The sequence below is a fragment of the Erinaceus europaeus genome, chromosome 15, assembly GCF_950295315.1.
Source record: "Erinaceus europaeus chromosome 15, mEriEur2.1, whole genome shotgun sequence".
Lineage (NCBI taxonomy): Eukaryota > Metazoa > Chordata > Mammalia > Eulipotyphla > Erinaceidae > Erinaceus > Erinaceus europaeus.
Genome location: NC_080176.1, coordinates 27,630,334 through 27,652,716, shown reverse-complemented (window position 1 = coordinate 27,652,716; position 22,383 = coordinate 27,630,334). Strand labels below are relative to the sequence as shown.

At 52.0% G+C, this 22,383-nt stretch overlaps 2 protein-coding genes across 10 annotated transcripts in view; one reads left to right on the top strand and one right to left on the bottom strand.

Annotated features, from left to right (window-relative positions):
* Nucleotides 1-10,150, bottom strand: part of STYXL1 (serine/threonine/tyrosine interacting like 1) — a 37,876-nt gene extending 27,726 nt beyond the window's left edge. For 5 of the 9 annotated variants that reach the window (XM_060173472.1, XM_060173476.1, XM_060173477.1 and 2 more), the window contains exons 1-2: nucleotides 9,980-10,117; nucleotides 40-194 (exon numbers count right to left, since the gene is read on the bottom strand). In XM_060173472.1, coding sequence (XP_060029455.1) covers nucleotides 40-142 — 103 coding nt within the window. In that variant the 5' untranslated portion in view covers nucleotides 143-194; nucleotides 9,980-10,117. Of the gene's footprint in view, nucleotides 1-39; nucleotides 195-9,979 lie in introns of all 9 variants that reach the window. The other 4 variants (XM_060173473.1, XM_060173475.1, XM_060173474.1 and 1 more) reach the window with 4 other exon arrangements.
* A 41-nt stretch (nucleotides 10,151-10,191) lies between these two features.
* On the top strand, nucleotides 10,192-21,816 carry MDH2 (malate dehydrogenase 2). The gene is made up of 9 exons (XM_007517946.3): nucleotides 10,192-10,393; nucleotides 14,196-14,364; nucleotides 15,704-15,787; nucleotides 15,993-16,102; nucleotides 16,917-17,042; nucleotides 19,031-19,108; nucleotides 19,840-19,939; nucleotides 20,360-20,511; nucleotides 21,524-21,816. The coding sequence occupies exons 1-9, from the start codon at nucleotides 10,328-10,330 to the stop codon at nucleotides 21,653-21,655; spliced, it is 1,017 nt and encodes a 338-aa protein (XP_007518008.1). The 5' UTR covers nucleotides 10,192-10,327; the 3' UTR covers nucleotides 21,656-21,816.
* Nucleotides 21,817-22,383: the final 567 nt, after the last annotated feature.

The following is a 22,383-nucleotide window of genomic DNA, read 5'->3' as shown; positions in this document are numbered from 1 at the left end:
CGTCACCGCTTGCCCCCCCCCCCCCCTTAAAGCACTTACCCAACAAGCAGAGATAATTGGGCTCGATTAATCTGGACAGCTTGGTGACCTGATTCAAGATGTTGTACAGCTCTGTGGGCTCACACAGAACCAGGTGGGCCATCCTGAGGAGCAGCAGAACCGATCACGGGCAAGCACAACACACCCCTCAGAGTCTAAAGTCAAAAGAAGTCAGTGAAACTTTGTTAACACGCCAGCAAGCAGAAATGAAAGCAAAAATGTAAGTGGCCAGGAAGTTTTTTTTTTAATTTATTTATTTTCCCTTTTGTTGCTCTTGTTATTGTTGTTGTAGTTATTGTTGTTATTGATGTCGTCATTGTTAGCTAGGACAGAGAGAAATGGAGAGAGGAGGGGAAGACAGAGAGGGGGAAAGAAAGACAGACAACTGCAGACCTGCTTCACCGCCTGTGAAGCGACTCCCCCTGCAGTTGGGGAGCCGGGGGCTCGAACCAGGATCCTTAAGCTGGTCCTTGCGATTTTCGCCACGTGCACTTAACCTACTGCACTACTGCCCGACTCCCAGTTTTTTTTGACCACAGCACTGCTCAGCTCTGGCTTCCTGATGGGCCTCTCAAGTCCATGGCCTAAACAGACTTCAGTTGGCCATACCAATTTTTTTAGTCTCTCTCATCTCATCTTCATAAACAACACTGCACGCCAGCTGGTCACTTAAGTCCAGATCTTAGAGCACTTTTTCTAATTTTTTAATAATTATCTTTATTTAATGGAGAGAAACAGCCAGAAATTGAGAGGGAAGGGAGTGATAGAAAGGGAGACAAGCACCTGCAGCACTGCTTTACCCTTACAAAACTTCCCCCCTGTAGGTGGGGATCAGGGGCTTGAACCTGGGTCCTTGCACATATTTTTAATTATCTTTATTTATTGGATAGAGACAAAGAAATTGAGAGGGGACAGAAAGATAGAGAGGGAGAGAGACAGAGAGACACCTGCAACCCTGCTTCACCATTTGCAAAGCTTTCCCCCTGCAAGTGGGGACCCGGGGCTTGAACCTGGATCCTTGCGTACTGTAACACATGTGCTCAACCAGGTGTGCCACCGCCCACCCCAGAGCCCTTTTTGCTCAGCTCCCCACATCCAACCTCTAAGCTCCACCACCTAATCTCCAAACCCACTCAGCTCTCTCTCTGCCCCTCAAACCAACAACCTCCCAAGGACACCAGACTTCCCAGCCAGGCCTCTTGTTTCACATGGCATTATCTGATGTCACCCTGCTTGTGTGTCACTGTCCTCTGAGGGCATGCCTGGCTCTAAGGACAGAGGTCTTTGGGCTTATTCACAACCGTATTCTACCCAGTGCTCTGGACTTTCAGCTCAAAGTTCTTCTGCTCAGTGAAATATGAACAATGAGCACATCAGTGTGAGTCACCACGCCTGACTCCCCAGACAAGGACTTGATGCCCAGCATTGGCATCTGTATTGGCAAGTCCTTCCAGAAGACAGTCCCCACCTCAGGCAGGATCAGGACTCAGCTGGTGAGAGCCTGGCCCACAGGCCACCTGGGAAAGGAATATAGGAAAGATGGGCTGGCTGTGAGTCAGTCTGGCAGGATCCTCAAGCCAACCTGCTAGCTGGCTCCCCTCTCTGGCCTGTGCCCCAGTTCTGACTCCCCTGTGCTAGCCTGTAACTCCCAGCTATCCACTCCCCAGCTCAGGACCATCTGGAAGTCCCCGGACTCGTCTTCTTCCAGAAGGGGATATTCTCTTTCTCTGGTCATGAAGAACAGCCCCACACCTGCTAACCCCATACAAGATGGGTCAGATCAGCCCCCGAGCCTTACACTTTGGTTGTGAGAAAGGATGCAGCCCTGTGGGCAGAGATGGGGGCCCTGCTGGCTGGCTGGGTTGGGATTCAGCATGGGATTTCTTTCCCCGCCACTCCAAAGGATTTATGGCATCCTTGGCACTACCATTGGGACCCTAAGAATATTTACGTCTTTTCACATGAGACCATTCAACAAATATTGATGAGTTTTTGCCAGTAATTTCCTTAGTGAGATTAGCCAATTTAATCTCTGAATTGATTTTCCATTAAGTCACAGTTAACCGGGAGCTACGAGCAGCAGATCGCTTTCTCTCCTCTCCTCTCCTCTCCCGGATCAACTAGGAATACCAAAGGAGACCACCCGGACCGAAAACAAGACAGGACTATAATGACCACAGGAACCCAGTAAATCACCCGTTCCAGGTGTCATCAGGATGCCGGCCAGACTTCCCTGGATTGAAGACACCACCAATGTGTCCTGGAGCTCAGCTTCCCCAGAGACCCATCCTACTAGGGAAAGAGAGAGGGAGACTGGGAGTATGGACCGACCAGTCAACGCCCATGTTCAGCGAGGAAGCAATTACAGAAGCCAGACCTTCTACCTTCTGCAACCCTCAATGACCCTGGGTCCATGCTCCCAGAGGGATAGAGAATGGGAAAGCTATAGGGGGAGGGGGTGGGATATGGAGATTGGGCGGTGGGAATTGTGTGGAGTTGTACCCCTCCTACCCTATGGTTTTGTTAATTAATCCTTTCTTAAATAAAAAAAAAAAAAGAAATTAAAAAAAAAATAAAATTTTCAAAAGATAAAAAAAAAAAAAAAAGTCACAGTTAACCAAGCCCAGTGTTTTTCACTTCTCATCTTGATTAGGCAGAATTATTTTTCCTGAGGTCTTTTTAATTTTTTTCCCTGTAACTTTCCCATCGTTACACCCTTAAGATTCATGTTGCTGTAAATTTAGTGGAATATGGTCTCTGGTGCCTACACCTTGTGTCTCTACATCCATTCTCCCCACTGTGAGCTGGGCTGGACGTGAAGCCGGGGCTCATGGGCTCTGGATGCAGGTGGGCTGCTTCGTTCAGCTCCAGCGGACCCACGTCTGGGGAGACAGTCAAGGGGAGAGAGATCTCTTGAGAGCTGTCACAGCCTGAGACTAAGGGAAGTCAGCTGCCCTCCTCCCTCCCTGTGCCTAGTGTAGAACTGGGGCCTTGCATTGTTTCCCTGTCAGAGACCCAGCCAGACCCTAGCTTCTCACAGGAATGTGAAGACAGTCAGAGGCTGGTCTAGCCCATCCCCAGGCAGCCCCAGGGGACACAAGATGAGCATGTGCTCCTGGGGAAGCCAGAGCATGAGCTTCATCTTGGGACCCTGGCTCAGACTAAACAGATAGCAGTGAAGGTCCCCAAGTAGTCCCACAATGCCCTGGTTCTCAGTGGAAGATGAAGGCGGTGCTGGGACTACCGAGGTTTAAAGAAGGCGACAGGTAGCAACACCCTCAGCCATAAACCGAGATAGCAGCACATGGGAGAGGCCACAGGAGCATGACAATGGAGACAGCTGACGCAGATTTCCCAGCCCTGGGTCTGGCAGAGAGCCGCTCAGGGAGCACAGAAGCCTTCTGGTAGCCGCATGTCCCAGAGATGGAAAGCACCAGAGTCTCAGACCAAAGCCCACGGCAGAAGTTGACCACGCTTATCACCGGTGCTTGTGGGGCCACCTGCGCCAGCAGATCCTGGTGGACATAGTCCTTCCTCCACACCCTGAATGACAGACACCTCCTCCATAGTCGGGGGACAGAGTCTCAGATGCAGTACTGAGAAGGGTCTCACTTCAGAGGGGCGCCAAGTCCTGTTGTCAGTCCTTGAGGGGGGTGGGACAGGGAGCAGAGCAGGGAGCCAGGCCAGCCACCCTCATGCTTGTCCCCCATCTTACACCCTGTTCTCACTTCCACACCCCCGATCTGTCCTTGAAAGATGCTAGTGGTCCCGGGAAGGTGCAGCAACTCAGCTGCCGGGGCTGGACCATGGCACCATAGCACCCTGTCTCCCCAAGGCCAGTGGCCCATCTCTGGCCTGGCCTACCCCCATCCTGCCTCCATCGCCTGGGTGTGGCCCCACCTCTGGACTCAGATGCTCTTGCTCGCTCTGGTTTGCTGAGAGGCAGGCGGCTCTGCTCCTGACTCAGCTGCCACCACTCCCAGGAGCTCCTCAGGCTCACCACCTTCTAGTCGCTGTGCTGTCAACACAGAGAAGCCAGTTTAAGGACACGTGGGAGACACAGGCCACAGCTTGAGCTGCTTATCCAAGCACAGCATCGAAAAGCAAGTCCAAGTCCAACTGCGCCCAACATGGCCTAAGCCTATTGTGGGGTACAGAGTGGTCCAGAGTCGGGGGTGTGTGTGTGTGACTTGTGCACATGTGGACAGGGGCCAAGATAAAAACACACAGTGCGGGGAGGGGATAGGATACGGAGTTCTAGTGGTGGGAATTGTGTGGAGTTGTACCCCTCTTATCCTATGGTTTTGTGTTTCCTTTTTATAAATAAATTTTAAAAAAAAAAGCACAGTGCAGGGCCAGGTGGTGGCACACCTGGTTGAGCACACATGTTACAATGAGAGGTTTGAGCCCCCAGTTCCCACTAGCAGGAGGAAAGCTTTGCAAGTGGTGAAGCAGTGCTGCAGGCGTCTCTGTCTCTCTCCCTATCACCCCCTTCCCTCTTGATTTCTGGCTGTTTAAAATAAATAATTTTTTAAATAAATAATTTTTAAAACATTTAAAAAAGATAATGGTCATGCAAAAAGACTCTCATGCCTGAGGCTTCAAAGTCCCAGGTTCAATCCCCCGCACCACCATAAAGCAGAACTGAGCAGTGCTATGGTTAAAAAAAAAAAAAAAAATATATATATATATATATATATATATATATATATATATATATATATGGAGTCAGGTGGAAGTACAGCAGATTAAGCACAGGTGGCACAAAGCGCAAGGACCGGCAAGGATCCCAGTTCGAGCCCCCGGCTCCCCACCTGCAGGGGAGTCACTTCACAGGCGGTGAAGCAGGTCTGCAGGTGTCTATCTTTCTCTCCCCCTCTCTGTCTTCCCCTCCTCTCTCCATCTCTCTCTGTCCTATCCAACAACAACAACATCAATAACAACAATAACTATAATAAAAAGGGCAACAAAAGGGAATAAATATCTTAAAATATATAGATAACAAAATTTTAAGAAATGTTTAAGTGACCTAGAAGTGAAATCACGCATTTGAGACCCCTAGCTCACCAAACAAACACATACACACACACACACACACACACACACACACACACACACGGTACAGGAAGTCACTCCTTGAGAGACTGGGACTTTGTGGCTCACGAGATGCTATTTTGGCTTATCTGCTACACTTTTGTGTTGACTCAGAGAGACTCTATTCTTTTTCCTTTGCAAATAAAGAGCAGACAACGGCAACACAAAACTCTCTCATCCAACTGTCCTCTGTCTCGGGAAAGTTTGGTGTCAGGGTTGCACGTGGGAAGGACAGAGACCAGCACCAGGCACGGAGTCTGACCTTGTATCATGCTGTCGAGGCACTTCTGAACCAGCTTGTCTTAAAAGCAAGTGGCAGTGGAGGGTCTGAGGGGGAGCGAGTGAGGTCTTTGTGTCAGAGACACTAATACAGCACTGCTTCTGGTGGCCTTTTCTTTCTTTCTTTCTTTCTTTCTTTCTTTCTTTCTTTCTTAATAGGACAGAGAAATTGAGAGGGGAGGGTAGAGAGGGAGAGAAAGACAACCACAGACCTGCTTTACCACTTGTGAAGCAGCCCCCCTGCAGATGGGAAGCCGGAGGCTCGATCCAGGATCCTTGCGCGGGTCCTTGTGCTTCGTACTGTGTGCGCTTAACCCGTCAGCCACCACCCGACCCCTGACTGCTGATATTTTTATGGGGACAGCTAACTACCATCACCACTTCCAATCCAGCCCATCTCCAACTTCTTCTTCCACACAGCCAAGTCATCCTGTGGACAGATACTCCTCTCAGCCCGACCTTCAACATCCCATCCCTTTCATCCTTCTCTTAAACCCAGCCGGGTTCAAACTCCACCACCCTCACCCCCATCTCTTATCTCATAAACCAGCCTTGGGAACAAGCCCCCTGCCTCCATGTTTCCTTCCCGAATCTCTAGTAGGACGAGGTCAGTCTAATCTCCCTCAAACTCTGGCAGCATCAGGAATAAACACACTGGCCTTGGATAAACACTCAGGTCCCAAGAAGCAAAATACAAACTTCCCCACCAACTCCCTCAAAATTCAGAGAAGTCACTCTCAAAGGCCAGATGGTAAAGACACGGAAAACAGAGGAGACTGAACGTGTGAGGTTCTTGTTGCGAATGGTAAGGCGGGAGGGTAAGTAGCTAGAGAACTCAGTGACCAGCCGGGGATCACTGCCGTCCTCATCCCCCACGCCCTCACTCCAACAGAATAGCTTCCAGGTGCCCGGAAAAAACGCTTGGACTTTCCTTCTGCTAGGCTTCTCTTGGGACTCTTTTTTTTCTTTTTAATCTTTTATTTATTTATTTTTGGATAGAGACAGAGCTATTGAGAGGGGAAGGGAAGATAGAGAGGGAGACAGGGGAGGCACCTGCAGCCCTGCTGTTCACTTGTGAAGCTTTCCCCCTGCAGGTGGGGGCCAGGGCCTTGAACCTGGGTCCTTATGCGCTGTAATGTGTGTGCTTAACCTGGCCCCGGGACCCTTTTCTTCGCCTTTTCCATCTAAAGTTATCATTGTTCGGGGTTCACCTTCAAGTGTACCTCCTTTAAGAAAGCTGATGGTGTGGAGTAGGGCACCAAAGTAAAAACCCTGGGGTGAGGGTGAGGGTGGATATTTGGCTTCCTGGGGCGTCGGGGGTGGGATGGGATGGGACAGTCTTTTGGTGGTGGGAATGGGGTTTATGTACACTCCTATTTGTAGTCATATAAATGACTAATATGAGAGGGGAAAAATTGTATGTCTCAAACTTTTTAAAGCACAGACTGAGTCTTTTTAATACGTAGGCTGAGTCTTTGATATGTTGACTCTCTCAAAAGCCTAGACCAGGGAGAACAGAAGCAACCAGTGGCACAGCTATATATAAATAATGTCAAAGGATATAAATTATGGTGTATTATACAGCAAATCCTAACAAAGGGATTTTTCAGTTAACCCAATTACCCAATAATATGATAACAATAACTATTGTCTTCTTGAACCCTAAGATAGCAGGAACCTCACATTTCCACTGTAGAGTCTATTATTTCCCCCAGTCCTGGAACCTTAGGGTGGGGCGCACTTTCCTCCATGCTTCTCTCAATTCATACCAAATAATATTGCATCCACCGATTGCAACCCAATCAATGCAACGAGTGCCACTCCAGCATGCTTCACTTCAGACTGTGTCCAGAGACTTCAGGAGTGGAATGTAACCCTTCAGCTTCATTACGCGGGTGAGACCTTTCCTTTCATAGTATTCTCTAATTCCATTCCAGGCTGTTCACTTCCTAACAAAGTCCCAAAACCTAGATATTGACCAGGTCCCGTGAGATAGAGCATATGTGCACACGTATCCATAAACTAGGACAAAATATATACCTGTAAGCAAGAGTACACAATAGTCTGCAGTGAGCATCCCCCCAAACACTTCATCTGCACTATTCCAGCCTTTAGGTCCATGATTGTTCAACAATTTGTTTGGCTTTGTATGTTAACTCTCTTTTCAGCCACCAGGTTCCAGGTGCCAGCATGATGCCGACCAGACTTCCCCAGACAGATGACCCCACCAATGTGTCCTGGAGCTCCGCTTCCCCAAAGCCCCACTCTACTAGGGAAAGAGAGAGGCAGGCTGGGAGTATGAATCGACCTGTCAACGCCCATGTTCAGTGGGGAAGCAATTACAGAAGCCAGACCTTCCACCTTCTGCATCCCATAATGACCTTGGGTCCATGCTCCCAGAGGGATAAAGAATAGGAAAGCTATCAGGGGAGGGGATGGGTTGCATTGGATTGACCTTCCCGTGGTGCATCCCGTGAGTACCCATTCATTGGGGAAACTGACGATCCTTCCTAGCCGACTGAATCCACATGGATCCCAGTCACTTTCAAAGCCAGCAACAAGCAGCTCCTGACAGCTTTCAACCTGACGCTGTTGACTGGCTACGGAAGAAGGGCAAACGCTAGAAGAAGGGGAGGGGATGGGATACGGAGATCTAGTGTTGGGAATTGTGTGGAGTTGTACCCTATTTTATTAATGTCTCCTTTTAAAAAAAAAGTTACAAAAAAAAAGAAGAATGCTGATGGTAGGGCACCTGGTTGAGCGCACATGTTGCAATGTGCAAGGACTTGGGTTCGAGCACCCAGTCCCCACCTGCAGGAGTAAAGCTTTGTGAGCAGTGAAGCACTGCTACAGGTGTCTTGTTTCTCCCTCTCTCTCTACTTCCCCTTTCCTCTAGATTTCTGACTTTCTGTTCAACAAATAATGATGACAAAAACACCAATCTACAGGTGAGCAGGAACCAAGCCCTAACTTTCTGCCGGATAAACCCTGAACGAGCCCACTCAATCTCAGCCATGTTTTCTTACTGGTCTCGCTGAACTGTGGGAACTAGGTGACTCTACAAGTTACCTTTATACCTCTGTCCCCTTCGCTGTCACCTGGGGCTGCTGTCCTGTGAGGCTCAGGGAACTGTGACTAGTGCTTCCTCAGTGCTCAGTGTCTGCCTGCTAGGGGTCAGGTGCCATGCTCTTCCCCCCCACCCCCACTTTCCTCCTTTATCCAAATGAAATCTCTCCCTGAGAGGGGTGAAATCAGGCTCTGAAGAGTAAGAATAGGGATGGGGAGACAGCACAGTGGTTCTGCAAAAACTCTTCCTACCTGAGACTTAAAGATCTCAGGTTCAGTCCCTAGCACCACCATCAGCTGAGCAGTGCTCTCGTGAGCCACTTTGTTACTCTTCAGTGGATTTCTCTCATTAAAATGAATTTTTTAAAAAAAGAGTAAGAATAAACAGGAATCTAGAGGGGCCAGGCAGTGACACACCTGGTTAAATGCTCACATTAGAATTCGATAAGGACCCAGGTTCGAGCCCTTGGTCCCCTCCTGCAGGGGGAAAGCTTAAGGAGTGGTGAAGCCGGGCTGCAGGTGTCTCTGTCTCTCTCTCCCTATCTCTTTCTCCCCTCTCAATTTCTCTCGGCCTATCCAATAATAAAATTTTAAAAAATATTTATTTACTTATTCCCTTTTGTTGCCCTTGTTTTTTATTGTTGTAGTTATTGTCGTTATTGTTATTGATGTCATTGTTGTTAGGACAGAGAGAAATGGAGGAGGGGAAGACAGAGAGGGGGAGAGAAAGATAGACACCTGCAGACCTTCTTCACCGCCTGTGAAGTGACTCCCCTGCAGGTGGGGAGCCAGGGGCTCGAACCGGGATCCTTAACCCCGGTCTTGCGCTTTGCGCCACCTGCGCTACTTCCCGACTCCCATTAAACTTTTTAAAAGGCATCTGGACTATTTTTCAAAATGATCTGAGTCCTGGGTGGTGGAGCACCTGGTTGAGCCTACACAATACAGTGCACAAGGGCCTAGGTTCAAGCCCCTGGTTTCCACCTGCAGGGGTGAAAGCTTCATGAATGGTGAGGCAGGGCTACAGGTGTCTCTTTAAAAAAAAATTTTTTTTTTAATTATCTTTATTTATTGGATAGAGACCGCCAGAAGTTGAGAGGAAGGGAAGGAGACAGAGAGACACCTGCAGCCCTGCTTCACCACTCGCAAAGCTTTTCCCCTGCAGGTGGGGACCGGGGGGGCTCGCACCTGGGTCCTTGTTCATCGTTACATATGCGCTCAACCTGGTGCGCCACCACCCGGCCCTCTATCTCCTTTCCCCTGTCTCTATCTCCATCCAATAAATAAAGATAACACAACAAAAAATGAAAAAAGGATCTCTGTGCAATGCAAAGGGCGTGGCACCCGCATGTGAGTATGTGGGGGGAATGCAAGGCCGTGACTGATTGGTAGAGCCCCCTCCCCACTTTCTTTCCGGAAACCCGAGGCGAGAGCGGGGATTCGACTGAGCTGGGGGAGGGGGCGAGGCCCAGGCGGTGTCCCGGTCAGTCTCGGGCCCCACCTGGAAATGGCTCCTCTATGGCTCTTCCTGACCTAGAACCAGTCTTCTTCCACCTTTCGGGCGCGGGGGTCCTGCCCCTGAAACCGTCTCTCCCACCCACCACAGCGTCACTCCCCGCAAGGACCCAGCCGACTATGGCCGCGCCCTGGGCTCTTCTTCCTCAACAGCCCGGAAGTAGGCTGTGTCTCGCGAGACCAGGGAGGTGAGCGCGACCGGAAGTCGGGCCGCTCTCGCGAGGCCCGGGGCAGCGGTGGCCAGAGGCCCTTGCAGTGAGTGTGGAGGTCGTTGGAGTCACTCGGTAGCCGCCAGCTCCTCGGCCTGCCGGTCCGCGCCCCGCCCGCTCCAGCCATGCTCTCCGCCCTCGCCCGGCCCGCCGGCGCCGCTCTCCGCCGCACCTTCAGCACCTCGACCCAGGTAGGCCCGGTATGGGGGGGCTCCCTGCAGGCGGAGGACCCCGGGTGGGGGCCACGTGTGTGCGGGCAGCTCGTGCAGCGCGGGGCTTCCGGGGCGCTCGGCTTCTCTGAGCCCCTGGAGCAGCCCCGGTACCGGGAGAGAGGAGGGAGGCGGGATCCATCTGCAGGGCCGGTGCATCCCCTCATCTTGCCGGAGCTCCAGGGCTGCAGCAATTGACTTTCTTTTCTTGTCTTTTTCTTTTTCTTTTGCATGGAAAGAAAAATGAGCGGGGAGGGGGAGATAGAGACAGACGCCTGCAGCTCTGCTTCACCACTCAGCGAAGCTCCCCCCCCCCCCCGCCGCCGCAGTTGAGGACCGGGGGCTTGAACCCGGGTCCCTGCGCGATTTGCAGTGTGTGCGCTCAGCCAGGTGCGCCCCCGCCGGGCTCCCTATAATTGACATCTTGACTCACATTTCTGACCTTGTTCTTACAGCATCGCCCATACACATGATGCATAGTGATTGATGGCCGAGCAGAAAGGAGCGGGGCTGGTGCAAGGTGACAGTTTGCCTGGGCGGAGGATTGAGAGCCAGCGCGGGCAGTACGGGGTCTGGGTCGGCAGGCGGGTCCTCGCAACCCGCAGCTTCTGCTTCCCCTTTAGGGCCTCCCTGCTCCACGTGGGTTGGGCCTGACCCCAGGTGTTGAGACTTGATCTGGGGCTCCTAAAGCCGAAGCTATTCTTAGGCAACTTCTTGTAGGACAGGTGCTTCTCCAAACTGGTATATCAGAGTCACCTGCTACTAATCAAGATACAGGCTACGTGGAAGAAGAAGTGGGACCTGGGCCTTTGTTTTTATATTTATTTATTCCCTTTTGTTGTCCTTTTTTATTGTTGTTGTTATTGATGTCGTTGTTGGATAAGACAGAGAAATGGAGAGAGGAGGGGAAGACAGAGATGGGGAGAGAAAGACAGACACCTGCAGACCTGCTTCACTACCTGTGAAGCGACTCCCCTGCAGGTGGGGAGCCGGGGTTCGAACCGGGATCCTTATGCCGGTCCTTGTGCTTTGTGCCACCTGCACTTAACCCGCTGCACTACCGCCTGACTCCTGAAGATAAACTTTCATGCCCTAGGCTCTGAGGTCCCAGGCTCAATCCCCTATACCACCATCAGCCAAAACTGAGTAGCACTCTCATAAAATAAAAATTAAAAATGGGAGTCGGACAAAAAAAAGAATAAATAAATATATATATTTTTTATAAATCTTTTTTTAATATTTATTTTATTTATTCCCTTTTGTTGCCCTTGTTGTTTTATTGTTGTAGTTATTGTTGTTGTCGTTGTTGGATAGGACAGAGAGAAATGGAGAGAGGAGGGGAAGACAGAGAGGAGGAGAGAAAGATAGACACCTGCAGACCTGCTTCACCACCTGTGAAGCGACTCCCCTGAAGGTGGGGAGCCGGGGTTCGAACCGGGATCCTTATGCCCATCCTTGTGCTTTGTGCCACCTGCGCTTAACCTGCTGCGCTACAGCCCGACTCCCATATATATATATATTTTTTAAGAAAGGATAAATTAACAAAACCATAGAGTAGGAGGGGTACAACTCCACACAATTCCCACCACCTAATCTCCATATCCCACCACCTCCCATGATAGCTTTCCCATTCTCTAGCCCTCTGGGAGCATGGACCCAGGGTCGTTGTGGGTTGCAGAAGGTAGAAGGTCTGGCTTCTGTAATTGCTTCCCCGCTGAACATGGGCGTTGTCTGGGTCGGTCCATACTCCCAGTCTGCCTCTCTCTTTCCCTAGTAGGGTGGGTCTCTGGGGAAGCGGAGCTCCAGGGCACATTGGCGGGGTCTTCAGTCCAGAGAAGCCTGGCCGGCATCCTGATGACATCTGGAACCTGGTGACTGAAAAGAGAGTTAACATACAAAGCCAAATAAATTGTTGAGATAAATATAATTTTTTTTGTAGTTTTATTTATCTTCCTTTTTGTTGCCCTTGTTGTCTTTTTATTGTTGTTGTAGTTGATGTCGTCGTCGTTGGATAGGACAGAGAGAAATGGAGAGAGGAGGGGAAGACAGAGGAGGAGAGAAAGACAGACACCTGCAGATCTGCTTCACCGCATAAGTCTATCTTCATAACCATTATGTGGTCTCCCTGCCTTTTTTTTTTTTTTTTTTTTTAATAATGTGAAAGCTGTTCTTAAGGACTCAGCCTGAAAGGGTGAGCTAGTTTAGAGGCAGCCAGGGTCTCAGCATTGTAGAGATTCCACCTCTTCAGTACGGGTTTTAGGAATCTTAGCTCTGAGTCGAGGGTGTGTCATAGTCAAGCAGTAGCAGACCACGTGGTGTCCTCATTTGGGTGTGGTGGGGGAAGGATCCTTCAATTAAGGATCTAATGAGGGTTCTTGGTACAAGGTAGCTCCTTTTCTGTTAGATAAAAATAAAAACAGGACATAGTGCAAAGCCTAAGGACCGGCTTAAGGATCCCAATTCGAGCCCCTGCTTCCCACCTGGGGGGGGGGTTTGTTTTACAACCGGTGGCGCAGGTCTGCAGGTGTCTATCTTTCTTTCCCCCCTCTCTGTCTTCCCTTTCTCTCTTGATTTCTCTCTGTCCTATACAACAACAATGGCAGCAACAACAATAAGACGACGAGGGCAACAAAAGGGAAAAAATAGCCTCCAGGAGTAGTGGATTGGTAGTGCAGGCACCGACCCAGCAGTAACCCTGGAAGAAATAAATGCAGGAGCCTGGTGGAGACGCACCTGTTAAGAGCACACACGTTACAGTGCTCAGGGACCTGAGTTCAAGCCTCTGTCTCCACCTGCAGGGGGAAACTTGACAAGCAGTGCTACGGGTGTCTTTCTCTCTCCCTCTCTGTTGACTTTTCTCAGTTTCTATTGCTATAGTAAATACTAGTAAACTGTGTATTTACTAGTTTACTAGTAAACTAGTAAATACACAGTTTTTGAAGATAATAATGACCCTTGCAGTGTTCACCCCACACTCTGGTGGGATTATGTTGCTCGTGTCAGCCTTGGAAGCCAGATTGAGTAGTTTGGACGTAAGGAACTGCTGCCGATTGGTTTAGTTTTGCCTCCAGGGTTATCTCTGGGGCTGTGCTGGCACTACGAACACACTGTGCCTAGCAGCCACTCCCCCTGCCCCCATTTCTTTTTAGTGGATAGGACAGAGAGAAACTGAGAGGGAGAGAAAGACACCCGAGGACCTGCTTTACCACCTGTGAAGCATCCCCTCTGCAGGTGGGGCCCAGGGACTTGAACCCAGATCCTTGCCTGGATCCCGCTGCCAGTATGTGTGTCTGGGTGTTTGAAGACCCGCCCAGCTGACACTGTCCACTCTTCCCAGCCCTGTCCCTCCATGCAGGGCAGGTGGGTAACAGACCTGTCACTGTTTAGCTCTAAAGTGACTGTCAGGTGTGCGTCAGTTCCAAGAGGGAAGGGGGGGGAAGGGGCTGCATGTACTGGACCACTGCTGTGACCGTCTCCAGGTGTGGCCTCTGCTATCCACCTGGACGGGACTGACACTGGGCGCCTGGGCTCTCACGGCCCATCTGCCTGATGGGAAAGGAGCCTGAGGTTGCCCTGCCCAGCACTCCTAGGGCTGGCCCACCAGCAGGTGTGAAAACAAGGCTGCCAGCACCAGTCCAGGAGCCTGGCGGAGATGGTTGTCCCAAGTCCTGGGGGCGACCCAGCCTCTGGCCGCTGTAGAGCACCCAGCATGGCGTCTCATGGGCCCCCACAGGGCCCCTCTCCTGCTGAGCTTCCCTAAGCAGTGTTCTCTCTGCCTCTCTAGAACAATGCCAAAGTTGCCGTGCTGGGGGCTTCTGGAGGGATCGGGCAGCCCCTCTCGCTCCTCCTGAAGAATAGCCCCCTGGTGAGCCGCCTGACCCTCTACGACATCGCCCACACGCCTGGAGTGGCCGCAGACCTGAGCCACATCGAGACCAGGGCGAATGTGAAAGGTAGTAAGGCTGGGTCAGTGTTGTTTTTGACGGGTTATGTTGTTTTCGCCGGGCTGGCTTCACAGGCGGGTAACAGACTACCAGGAACTCATGGTTGAGCTGTAGGCAGTATATCTTTATTCATGCAGGACGCAGCGCAGTCTAAGCTGAGCTGAGCTAAAGGTACAGTACTGTAAAACTCACAATGCTGTCTTTATATATACTTGCCAAGTAAGGTGGAAACAGGATGTGACATAGAGAGGGTGGAGAGAAAAGTGACTGGTGAAAATCAGAGTGTGACAAGGGGGGGGCAGATTAGGCAAGAATCCTATCACTGAACCACAAATGCCCTGGAGGGAGGGTGGAACTTGTTAACAGTGGTTATGTAAATAGAATGAAGTGGTTATGTAAATAGAATAGTGTTAAGCAGGGGGGATTTAAACCAAATGAAACAGAAGGGGTCTCATGCATACCAACAGGTCAGGGTTGGAGTCAGGCTCTTAGAAGGTTTTTTTTTTTTTTTTTGGTTTGTTTGTTTTTTAACCAGAGCACTGCTTGGCTTGGGCTTATAGTGTTGTGGGGGAATTAACCTGGGACTTTGGAGCCTCCGGCATGAGAGTCTCTTTGCTCTTAGAAGTACTTTGCTTTCAGAGTGTATCACAGGTGACTGAGGTCCATGGCAGTTTAAGGAGCGGCTTCCCCGCAACACCAAGGTCTCCTGAGCTCCTGTGCTTGGTTTTTGATCTCACTGGAAAGCAAAGTGAGAGTCCCCACCTGTGGGGAGGGGGCTTCACAACCGGTGAAGCAGGGCTGCAGGTGTCTTTCTATCATCCCCCCCCTCTTAATTTCTCTGTCTCTGTCCAATAAGTAGATAAATGTAGTTTTTTTTAAAAAAAAGCAGCATGAGGGGCCTACTGCACCCGCTCTCCATGGAGCTGTGTCCTGCTCACCACAGCAGCAGTGCTCAAGCCATCATGTGCTTGGTTAAGTGCAACTCTGTGCCGGACCTTGGAGCCGTTTCCTGTATCACTCCAGTATGAGTATGGACACATAAGCCAGGCTAAATGGGCCACATTTACATCTGTTTCTCAGGGTCTTAAAGAGCAGGACTGGTGAGGCCATTTTGAAGCCTTAGCTGTCCAGTGCCACCTTGCCGGGCAGGAAAACTCCATGGGTCCCCTGCCACCCTGCCTCTGCTGGCCTCCTTACCCTCCAGGCTGCACCCTGCAGGGGGGCCCAAGGCTAATCACAGCCAGAGTAGGCCTCAGGGATCAGAACTGGTTCCCCCTGGATTCCCTGGAAGAACAGGCAGCTCTCCACCATGCAAGGTGACGTCACTTTCATGGCGCTTTTTTCCTAGGCTACCTTGGACCTGAGCAGCTGCCAGACTGCCTGAAAGGCTGCGATGTGGTGGTCGTTCCAGCCGGTGTCCCAAGAAAACCAGGTGTGTGTCTGAACACCTTGCTCAGCATCTCTCCAAAAGTCAAGCGGGGAAGGAGGGGTTTTCTGATTGGAATGGACCCGGTGTGGGCCAGGGGATGAGCTGGTCCCCAACACCCAGGAGGGGGTGAGGTTGGCATCCTAGCTGCCAAAAGGGTTCCTGGGTCTCTGTGGGGTCAGTGTCCGCCTGTTTCACTCCCCCCCCCAAGGCATGACTCGGGATGACCTGTTCAACACCAACGCCACCATCGTGGCCACCCTGGCGGCCGCCTGCGCCCAACACTGCCCCGAGGCCATGATCTGCATCATCGCCAACCCGGTGAGGGCCTCCCTACGAAGGGGTTGGGGGGTCAGACATGGCAGGGTTTGGCTCTGCGGGCTGGGGCTCAGACATGCCTTCCTGAAGGCTCCTCCAGACACAGTCTTGGCCTCCTTTCCATTTGCTGTGTGCCTTTGGGCCAGTCACTTCCCTCTCTGTCTGTCTGTCTCCCTCCCCACCTGGAGTGTATGTCCCCCACGCTCAGGGCTTCTCCCTTCCAGCCTGACTGCATGGCCTCTATCTCCCTTCACCTCGTTTCACTTGGGACTCTGCCCCCTTGTTCCATCATCCCCCTGTCCTTATTCTTCTCTGTGTACTGTCACACCCAGCCACCCCAGATCCTGTGCACTGGTTGGTGCAGCTACCTTACTCTTCCCCTCAAGGGCTCCCAGTGTGATCCTCTCTTCCCTCCCTCCCTCTGTCTGGTCTCTGCCCGAGAAGTCACTGATAGTGGTGGTGACCTAGGGGCGTACCCACTGAAACACACCTAGAGCTTGTGGCCTTGGAGAGGGGTCCTGCCTGGTGTCTTCCTGGGTGTGCTGCTTCTGGGCACAGGCAGTGCTCTTTAGGCCCATTCGGATGTGAGCCCTGGCTGGACGGGCCACTGTGACTGTCCCACTTGAAGGTGATAGTTGCACATCCTGTCTGTCACACTGGAGGTGGCTGCTGACCAGGCATCCACCGCCCCACGCCCTTCCGTCCTGGGAAGTTGCTAGTTGGAGCTGCTGGGATTGGCACCCAGAGCGAGCTGCCGGTCCTTCCGGCCACCGGCTCTGTTCCTAGAACGCAGACCAGCCCCGCTTCACCCCGCCAGGTTAACTCCACCATCCCCATCACGGCAGAAGTTTTTAAGAAGCACGGTGTCTACAACCCCAGTAAGATCTTCGGGGTGACGACCCTGGACATCGTCAGAGCCAACACTTTTGTGGCAGAGCTGAAGGTAGGTGTGGCACGGGGCTCCTGTCACGCTGCCTTTCTGAGCAGCTTGACCAGGTGTCCTCGGCGGCATTCTAGCAGCTTCCCCCAGCTCCCATCTCATCCCCACCCACTCATCTGTTTTTCTGCCTGGGACTCCACCCTCTCAGCAGCCAGACTTCCATGTGAAACACACACACACCCCGCTTGCCCTCAGCCACTTCAAGGGGGACTGGGCGGTGGCGCAGGGGGTTTAGCGCACATGGCGCAAAGTGCAAGGGCTGGGGTAAGGATCCATCCTGGTTCAAGCCCCCAGCACCCCACTTGCTGGGGTGGGGGTCACTTCACAGACGGTGAACACGTCTTTCTCTTCCCCCTCCTCTCTGGATTTCTGTCTTATCCAACAATAACAAGGGCAACAAAATTAAAAAAACAAAACACCAAGAGCAGTGGATTTGTAGTGCAGTCACTGAGTCCCATTGATAACCTTGAAGGTAAAAAAAAAAAAAAAAGACAAAGCCAGTTCAGGCGGGAGTCCCCTGCTTGTCAGTGATAAAATCAGCAAACAGGAAAACCCAGTGAGGTTCCTGGGGTGTCCCTGTCAGAATTAACCTGACGGGCTCTGAGCCGCCAGCGCCATTTGAAGTCCTGCTGGGCCTGTTCCTCATCTTGGGCTTCCCTGGCCCGCAGCACTGGCTGTGAGGAGCAGTGCGGGTTAATTAAAATACATTTTTTAAATTCGTGCCTTCTATTGGCACTAGTCATGTTGCAGATGGGCAGTGACTTACATGGGCTGCTGGGTCCTCACAGACATCACTGTCAGGCTGTGCTGTCTTAACCTCAAAAGCTCTGTTTGAGGTAGAGGGTGGGTTTTTTGTTGTTGTTGTTTGTTTTGTTTGTTTTTACCAGAGCCCTGATCAGCTCTGGCTGATGGTGGTGTTGGGGGTTGAACCTGGGACCTCAGAGCCTCTGGCATCCTGGAGAATTTCAGAATTGTATCAAGAATGAAAATCAGGGTAGTGCACACAGTACTGTGTGCAAGGACCCAGGTTCAAGCCCCTGCTCCCCACCTGCAGCGGGGATATTTCTCAAGCTGCGAAGCAGGTCTGTGAGTGTCTTTCTTCCTCCCTCTCTTCCCCTTCCTCTCAATTTCTCTTTGTCCTATCAAGTGAAATGGGGCGGGGTGAATGAGAATCGGCCTTTAAACAGATTCTCCCCTTCGGCTGAGTCACGCATCCCTTCCCCTTGGTTCATAGACTCCCCTGCTTTTATGCCCCTGAGCCTAAGCTGCGCTGCTGACGTCTGTCCCGGGAAGCCTTCTCTTGACCTAAGTTAAGTGTCCCCTTTGCTTCCAGGCCCCCTCCCCAAGGCAGCTGTTATCACGCATCCAACTGAAAGACCTCTTTGTCTCCTGTGAGAGTCTGAAAAGCAGAGGCTTGGCTCTTGGTGTCTCACAGCCAGGCTGCTCTTGTCCTTGGCCATGGCATCTGGGGGCTGCTCACCTCCCTCCCACAGTTCTTGCCAGTCTTGGTTTTCATTTTGTTTCTGTCTGAAGAAACGCCTGGCTGGCAGAACCTTAGTGTTGTATCTCCAGCACAGCCTGTGAGGCAGCCTGTCCTCAGAAGCCCCGTCACCACCATGGCTCAGACCTCTCACAGCTCAGTCTGGCTCTGTGCTGACACGGGCTGAGCCAACAGGCTTCTCACCTGCATTCCTGGGACTAGTTTTGGATTCTGCTCTGAAATGTGAGGGGAAAGGGACGTAACTCAGTCTCTGACAAGGCGTGGGGACATGAGTCTTGCTCATGAGTGGGAAAAGAGGCCTGTTAGCTTTGGTTCTGAGAAGACATGGGTGGGGACCGACTAGAGGGACCCCCACCCCAAGGTGAATCGTGGGCGGGCAGGCGGGTCTGTGCCTGTTCCGAGGGCCGTGTGTTTCATCAGTACTTCTCATGGATCTAACGTGTCCCCGGAAAAACCTAATGGCAGCTAACCAGGCCCTCACTCTGTTCAGGGTTTGGATCCAGCCCGAGTCAACGTCCCAGTCATTGGCGGCCACGCGGGGAAGACCATCATCCCGCTCATCTCTCAGGTAAGTGTCTACCGGCAGCCGCAGAGGCTGACAAGTCTGCTGTCCTTTGGGGAGAACTGCTGTGGGGGCCCGAAAAGTGCCCCGGAGTGTCTGCTTTATTGTGTTGCAGATCTGTTCTCTTAATGGTGAGAGATGGGGGAGAGAGAACTGAGTGTCATCACTCTTGAGTAGAGAGAGCGACTCCCATGGGGAGGGAGACAAGTCAGAGCAGCCCCATTGGCCCCTGGGCGTCCAGCATGAGACACAGGGTGTCTGGCTGTCTCTCCAAAGAGGTGGCTGCCCTTCCTCAGAAACGGGGAGACAGCTGACAGACCCAGACTGGCGGGGGGGTGGGGGAGGCTGTGGGAGAACAGACTGGCGGGGGGGTGGGGGAGGCTGTGGGAGAACAGACTGGCAGGGGTCTTGGGAGGGATATTAGGCCTTCAGAGAAGGGGGTGGGCATTGAGTGGAGACTGCAGTTAACGTGCAGGCTCTAGTCCCCTGCCCTTCACTACTGAATTGTGCTTACATAAGCTGTGAGCGTGGGATAGCCAGGTGGGGGGAATCGTACTATTTTTACAACTCTGTTCCGAGTCTAAAATAAGTGGGAAATGGAGTTCTCGAAAAAAGAGTGGGGCTCTCCCCACTCCTCCAGGGCAAATTGGCTTTCTCCTTAATGAAGAGGACCTGCCCCAGGTGGGAGGCCGGGGGTCGTCTGGGCCAGACCTGAGGTGTCCCTGGCTTTCTCGCAGTGTACCCCCAAAGTGGACCTTCCCCAGGATAAGCTGACAGCCCTCACAGGCCGGATCCAGGAAGCTGGCACCGAGGTGGTCCAGGCTAAGGCTGGAGCAGGTGGGTTGGGGGGTGGGCAGGCATGTGCGTGCATGCACACATGCTGGTGTGTGAGGCCTGCAGACTGGCCAGCCCTCGGGAGCCTAGGAAAGCAGGTTCCAAGCTACCCATGATTTAGTGAGGCTGAGAGGCCTGATGCTGGGCTTCAGGCCAGAGACTTGGCCAGTGCTTTCTTTCTGTCTGTCTGTCTTTTTTTTTTTTTTTAACCAGAGCACTGCTCAGCTCTGGCTGGTAGTGGGGTGGGGGGGGGGGTTTGAATCTGGCACTTGAGAGTCTCTTTGCATAACCATTATACTGTGTGTGTGTGTGTGTGTGTGTGTGTGTCCCACACACACACCAATGCTTACTTTAACGGGAGCTAAGCTCACCAGGACCCGAGGGTTGGGGTGCCAGCTGGGCTGACATGCCCCTGTCCTCCAGGCTCTGCCACCCTGTCCATGGCCTACGCCGGAGCCCGCTTCGTCTTCTCCCTGGTGGATGCAATGAATGGGAAGGAAGGTGTCGTGGAGTGTTCCTTTGTGAAGTCCCAGGAGACTGACTGTACCTACTTCTCCACACCACTGCTGCTGGGGGTACGTGTCAGATCCAGAGACGAGTGTGTGTGCACACGCACATGCAGCCTCTTCAGAGTCACAGGGCGAAAGGGAAGTCTGTTTTTAAAAAGAAGCCAGGCAGAATCTGAAACAGTGGTGAAACGCTCCATACATGGGACGGATCCCTGTAGGCCTGATAGCAAGTCGCTTCCCAGGTGGTTTCCTGATGAGACCTTTGTCCTGCCAAAAGGCACCCAGGACGGCTCTGCGGGAAGAGGCCAAGCTTCCACTTTCGGCTCCCTTCTGCCGCAGGCCTGGGTTGCTGCTGGATCTTCCCATTCCGGTTCAGGCCCCCTGCTTCCCGGCCCCTCAGCCCACTGGCAACGGGTGTGCCCCAGTCAATCCCTTTAAAGCCATCGGCCACAGTGCTGGCTTCAGCTCCCGGCTGGATGCCTTCTGCACACAGTTAGTTGTTCACACTGGCCTGAGGCCAGGCTTCCATTTAATGTGGGGGCAGCTGCCGACATCAGGCACATGGGAGGTGGTGTCATCTGACTTCTGGGGGGAAGTATCATGTGCTGGTCCCCCAGAGGCCCTGCCCACAGGCGCCACCAGAGAGCCCCGTGTGGGGTAATGTAGTAGCCAGGTCAGTACCAGTGAGTAGCAGGGTCTGGGGTGACGGCCCAAGGCTGCTGTAAACAGTTCAGCTTGGGGGTGAGGAGGCAATAGCAGACACCTGGCTATGCAGGACCTGAGGTAGTGACATGTCTTCAGACCTCGACCAACTTGAGGGAGACTAGAGCCTAAAATTAAAATGTCTTTGCAGATCATGGAGTTCAGCTCTAAGGACTGTCATACCTTCATTTCTAGCTCATTTTACAGCTGAGGGCCAAACTGTGTGACTGGCTGTACACAGCGCACACGGGCATGGGGGACGGAGCCCCCCACGTCAGCCCTTCGGTAGGCAGGCCGGGAGAGCCAGGGTTTCCTTTGACAAGCCCACTCGTGGGCGCCATGTGGTGAGAGTGTCCCTCCCCCCTCACTCTTGCAGAGGAAAGGCCTGGAGAAGAACCTGGGCATCGGCAAAGTCACCCCTTTTGAGGAGAAGATGATCTCTGAGGCCATCCCCGAGCTGAAGGCATCCATCAAGAAGGGCGAGGAGTTCGTGAAGAACATGAAGTGAGGCGGAGGTGGCCAGCCCCTAACTTATTGCAGCATCATGTCCCTGTTCAGCCGTCGCCCGTCCCCACGTGTCCCTGCTCTGATAACTGTCACATTCATGTTCCACACGGGGTGGGGGTCAGGCTACTGCTGTATCAATAAAGAGTCTTTGGGTTTTCTTTTTCTTTTCTTTTTTTTTTTTAGTTTACTGGGAGATTAATGGTTTATAGTCTATGGTAAAATACAATAGTTTGTACATGTGTAACACTTTCACATAACAATACAACCCCCACTAGGTCCTCTGCCATCCTCCCCACTCCAGAGTCCTTGACTTTGGTGCAGTTACCAAACCCAGTCCAAGTTCTGCTTAGTGTTTTCCCTTCTGATCTTGTCTTTCATCTTCTGTGAGTGAGATCATCCCGTATTCATCTTTCTGGCTTATCTCACTTAACATGACTTCTTTTTCTTTTTTTTATTTTTATTTTGGCTCCAGGGTTATTGCTGGGGCTTGGTGCCTGCACTATGAATTCACTGCTCCTGGAAGCCTTTTTCCCATTTTGTTGCCCTTGTTAACTGGATAGGACAGAGAAATCAAGAGAGATGGGGAAGACAGGAAGAAAGACACCTGCAGACCCGCTTGACCATTTGTGAAGCGACTCCCCTGCAGGTGGGGAGCCAGGGGCTTGAACCGGGATCCTTATGCTGGTCCATGTGCTCTGCGCCATGTGTGCTTAACCTGCTGCACTACTG